At 50.6% G+C, this 5,000-nt stretch overlaps 1 protein-coding gene across 1 annotated transcript in view; it reads right to left on the reverse strand.

The window, feature by feature from the left end:
• Window positions 1–5,000, reverse strand: part of LOC110156618 (prolactin receptor-like) — a 54,826-nt gene that overhangs the window by 4,610 nt on the left and 45,216 nt on the right. The window contains exons 8-10 of the mRNA XM_055167021.1: window positions 1,026–1,204; window positions 801–954; window positions 147–291 (exon numbers count right to left, since the gene is read on the reverse strand). Of these exons, the coding sequence (XP_055022996.1) occupies window positions 147–291; window positions 801–954; window positions 1,026–1,204 (478 nt within the window). The remainder of the gene's footprint in view (window positions 1–146; window positions 292–800; window positions 955–1,025; window positions 1,205–5,000) is intronic.

Consider the following 5,000-nt stretch of genomic DNA (forward strand, 5'->3'; position numbering starts at 1 on the left):
AGTAATTTTACATCACTAAAATCGCATTATATCGCATCGCGCGCAATCCATTATATCGGTTTCATATCGGCCACAGCAAAATCCATATCGGTCGGGCTCTAATTTATATGACAATAAACGTGTTCCATAATCCACGAGACTTTCACCTGTGTGGGACCAAATGCAGTGGACCCCAGAGATGAAAATGTGAACGGTCAGCGGCAGCAGAGGTGGACACTCGTACCTCAGGTGAGTCCATGGGAGCGGACTGTTGGGACAGACGGGAGCGGGAGCGAGAAAGCAGCGAGTCTGCTGTGGGATGGGGAGTGTATGAGAGACACTGGCCTTACACAAACGCAGAGAAAACTATAAAAGGTTGGTGTGTGTGGCGGGTGCACGGGCTTACAGAGGTGCACGTGTGTCGCAGTGATCGAAACACAAACCCAGTCAGTTCTGTCATGGCCCATACAAAATTCTAGATTCCTGCTGCTGGTGTGGACTTGCATCGTGGGGCTCCGGAGCTGTTTTATTGTCACATATGTAACTTTTCCCCACACTCCGCTTTGCTGCCTGATAATCCCACAGCGATCACAGATTGGTTCAGATGCTGTCACCATATATGTACTTGTACCGTCTCACTCCAGCCTCCAGCAGCGAAGTACAAACCCACCTGGACACGCCCACTCCTTAGCGCCAGCTCTAGTGCTAAGACGGGGGGCAAGATCAGGCCCTAAAAGACTAAATATTTTTCTTGTACCTGAATTAGTGAAGTTCTGGTCTAGTCCTGGTCTAGTCCTGGTCTAGTCCTGGTCCAGTCTCACCTGTGGGGGGTCTTGCAGGTATACTCATGTACAGAGGGAGGCTCCATTGGCTCCAGCGTCCGTAGTTACGAGATCGACATCGGACCTGAACCACGTACTCTCCGACAGGAAGTCCCAACAACTCCACATGAGGGTCACGCAGAGAACTCTTCACCTGGAACCACGAGAACATGTTTAGATCTGGATCAGTCCTGGTTCAGTCCCAGTCTAGTCCCGGTCCCGTACCTTCCAGTTGGTCGGCTCGTTGACCCTCCTGTACTGTAGTTCATAAATGAGCGTGATCCAGCCGTACCGAACGTCTTCGGGTTTGGGGTAGGACCAGGTCAGGAGGCTGTTGTGCCCCATCTCGTCTCCTCCGGCGTCGTAGATTTCGTAGGTCAAGTTCACCGGCGCCTCCGTCTCCACTGAAAAGAAACAAACGACAATATTCACACATTAATCATCTCGAACCAAACACGTGTCCATCAGGTCCAGTGTTTTTGTATTTAAGAATAAATCAACATTAGAATTATTCTCAGTAAAACATGTTTATTTTGTATCTGGGGACACAGTTGTTTAATTTAAAATCTAAATCTTACACTTGATGCTTTTTCATTTTGCCATTTTCACTTTTGTGCAGCTCTGACCTCTCATGTGCACTTTAAATGTCACCTTTAATTGCACCTTCATGTTACCCCTCAAACCCTCTCTCTTCTTTCACTCCCTCCCTCTTTTCTGTCTCTCTTTCCCCATCCCTCTTTCTCTTTCATTGTTTCTACCCGCCTACTTCTCTCTTTCTCTTAATCCCACTCCTCTCTTGTTTCCCTCTCCCTCCACTCCTCCTGGTCTCCTTCTCCCCTTCTTTCCCTGTCTCCTCCCCTCTCTCCTCTCCTCTGTCCTTCTTTCTCTCCTTCTCCCTCTCCTTCCCCGTCTTCTTTCATCTCACTCTCCTGCTCTCCTCCCCTCTCCTCTCCTCTTCTTCCATCTCTCGCTCCTCTCCTCCCCTCACTGTCTCTCTCTCTCTCTCTTTCCTTCTCTCGTCTCTCCCTCCTCTCCTCTGTCCTCTCCCCCTCCTCGTCCCTTTCTTTTCCTGTCTCCTTCTCTTTCTCTCTCTCCTCCTCTCTCTCCCTTTCTCGTCTGTCCCTCTCCCCTCCCTCTCTTTCCCTGTCTCCTACCTTCTCTCTCCTCTCCTCTCTCCTCCCTCTCTTCTGTCCCTCTCTCCTCTCTCTCTCTCTCCTCTTTCTCTCCCTCTCTGCTCTCTCTCTCCTCCCCTCTGTCCCACTCCTCTCTCTCTCGCCTTTTCTTCCCTCTCACCCTCTCTCCCTCCCCTCCCTTTCCCTGTCTCCCCCTCTCCTCTCTCTCTTCTCTTCTCCCTCTCTCTCTCTCCTCCTCTCCTTTCCTCCCTCTCTCTCCAGTCCCTCTCTCTCTCTTCTCCCTCTCTTTTCTGTCCCTCTCTCCTCACTCCCCCTCTGTCTCTCTCCGTCTCTTCCCCACTTCTCTCTGCCCTCTCTCCCCCTCTCTCTCTCCCTCCCTCTCTCCTCCCTCTCTCTCTCTCTCTCTCCTCTCCTCCCTCTCTCTCTCTCTCTCCTCTCTCTCTCCCTCTCCTCCCTCTCCTCTCTCTCCTCCTCTCTCTCCTCCTCTCCTCTCTCCCCTCTCTCTCTCCTCTCCTCCTCTCTCTCCTCTCTCTCTCTCCTCCTCTCCTCTCCTCTCTCCTCCCCTCCTCTCCTCTCTCTCCTCTCTCCTCTCCTCTCTCTCTCTCTCTCCCTCCTCTCTCTCTCCTCTCCTCTCCTCTCCTCCCTCTCTCCTCTCTCCTCTCTCTCTCCTCCTCTCTCTCTCCTCCCCTCTCTCTCCTCCCTCTCTCTCTCCCTCCCTCCTCCTCTCTCTCCCTCTCTCTCCTCCCTCTCCTCTCCCTCTCCTCTCCCTCTCTCTTCCTCTCCTCTCCTCCTCCTCTCTCTCTCCTCTCCTCTCTCTCTCTCCTCCCTCTCTCTCCCTCTCTCTCCTCTCCCTCTCCCTCTCTCTCCCTCTCTCTCTCTCCTCCTCTCTCCTCTCTCTCTCTCTCTCCTCTCTCCTCTCTCTCTCTCTCCTCTCTCTCCTCTCTCTCTCTCTCTCTCTCTCTCTCCTCTCTCTCCTCTCTCTCTCTCTCTCTCTCCTCCCTCTCTCTCTCCTCCTCTCCCTCCCTCTCCTCTCCCTCTCCTCTCCTCTCTCTCTCCTCCCTCTCTCTCCTCTCTCTCTCCTCTCCCTCTCCTCCTCTCTCTCTCCCTCTCTCTCTCTCTCCCTCTCCTCCTCTCTCCTCTCTCTTCTCTCTCTCCTCCCTCCTCTCTCTCCTCCTCTCCTCTCTCCCTCTCCTCCTCTCTCTTCTCTCCCTCCCTCTCCTCCTCTCCTCTCTCCTCCTCTCTCCTCTCCCTCCCTCTCCTCTCCTCTCTCTCCTCTCTCTCCTTCTCTCTCTCTCCCTCCTCCTCTCCACCCCCTCCCTCCCTCCCTCTCTCCTCCCCCTCCCTCTCTCTCCTCCCTCTCTCTCTCCTCTCCTCCCTCCCTCTCCTCCCTCTCTCTCCTCCCCCTCCCTCTCCTCCCTCTCTTCTCTCTCTTCTGCTCTTTAAAGCGCCCGGTCAGATCACAGAGGATTTATCAGAGATGTGTTGATGAAAAAGGACCCGGTTCGTGTCCTTTAGGAGGTCGAGGGACAGACCAGAGGCGAGCGCGCACGTGGGGCTCCCGGAGTCGCGCACGTGGGGCTCCCGGAGTCGCGCACGTGGGGCTCCTAGGGTCGTGCACGGGAGGCTGTTTAATTTTGGTTTAGCCCTGGTTTAGTTCTGGGTTAGACCTGGTTTAGTACTGGTTTAGTCCTGGTTTAGACCTGGTTTAGTCTTGGTATAGTCCTCGTCTTGTCCTGGTTTAGTCCTGGTTTAGTCCTGGTTTAGCCCTGGTTTAGTTCTGGGTTAGACCTGGTTTAGTTCCTGGTTTAGTTCTGATTTAGTCCTGGTTTAATCCTGGTTTAGACCTGGTTAGTCCTGTTTACCTGGTTTAGTCCTGGTTTAGTCCTGGTTTAGACCTGGTTTAATCCTGGTTTTAGACGTGGTTTAGACCTGATTTAGACCTGGATTAGTCCTGGTTTAGACCTGGGTTTAGACCTGGTTTAGTCCTGTTTAGTCCTGGTTTAACCTGGTTTAGTCCTGGTTTACCTGTTTACCTGGTTTAGTCCTGGTTTAGTCCTGGTTTAATCCTGGTTTAGTCCTGGTTTAGTCCTGTTTAGACCTGGTTTATTCTGGTTTAGACCTGGTTTATCCTGGTTTAGTCCTGTTTAGTCCTGGTTTTTTATCCTGGTTTAACCTGGTTTAGATTTAGTTCCTGGTTTAGTCCTGGTTTAGTCTGGTCCTTTAATCCTGGTTTTAGTCCTGGTTTAGTCCTGATTTAGTCCTGGTTTAATCCTGGTTTAGACCTGGTTTAGACCTGGTTTAGTCCTGGTTTAGTCCTGGTTTAATCCTGGTTTAGTCCTGTTTAGTCCTGATTTAGTCCTGGTTTAATCCTGGTTTTAGACCTGGTTTAGACCTAGTCCTGTTTAGTCCTGGTTTAATCCTGGTTTATCCTGGTTTAGTCCTGATTTAGTCCTGGTTTAATCCTGGTTTAGACCTGGTTTAGTCCTGGTTTAGTCCTGATTTAGTCCTGGTTTTAATCCTGGTTTAGACCTGGTTTAGACCTGGTTTAGTTAGTCCTGGTTTAGTCCTGGTTTAGTCCTAGTTTAGTCCTGGTTTAATCCTGGTTTAGACCTGGTTTAACCTGGTTTAGTCCTGGTTTAGTCCTGGTTTAGTCCTGGTTTAGACCTGGTTTAGACCTGGTTTAGTCCTGGTTTAGTCCTGGTTTAGTCCTGGTCTTCTTCAGTTGTGTAAAGTGTTTGTTCTTGTTGACAGTTTGAAAGTGTCAAGATCATTTTTAGGTTGTGAAGACAAACACAGAAAACCACTTAACAGCAAATCCAATCAGATGCCCTCCCATCGTCACACACACACACACACACGTTCATCCTGGGCCGTGTGGGTGAAGTGTCTTGCCTAAGGACACAACATCAGTGTTTTGCCGCTGGCGCTTTGATTTTAATGGAAAATATCTAATTAATTATTTTAAATGTCATGAATAAATGAAGTCTGTGTCTCTCAGACACGAGGAGCAGAGGGCAGGAATTTTAATAAGATGTCAGTCTAAATCTGGACTGAACCAGGTCTAAAG

The sequence above is a fragment of the Boleophthalmus pectinirostris genome, unplaced genomic scaffold (assembly GCF_026225935.1).
Source record: "Boleophthalmus pectinirostris isolate CB_2022bp ecotype Guang Dong unplaced genomic scaffold, ASM2622593v1 HiC_scaffold_11, whole genome shotgun sequence".
Lineage (NCBI taxonomy): Eukaryota > Metazoa > Chordata > Actinopteri > Gobiiformes > Gobiidae > Boleophthalmus > Boleophthalmus pectinirostris.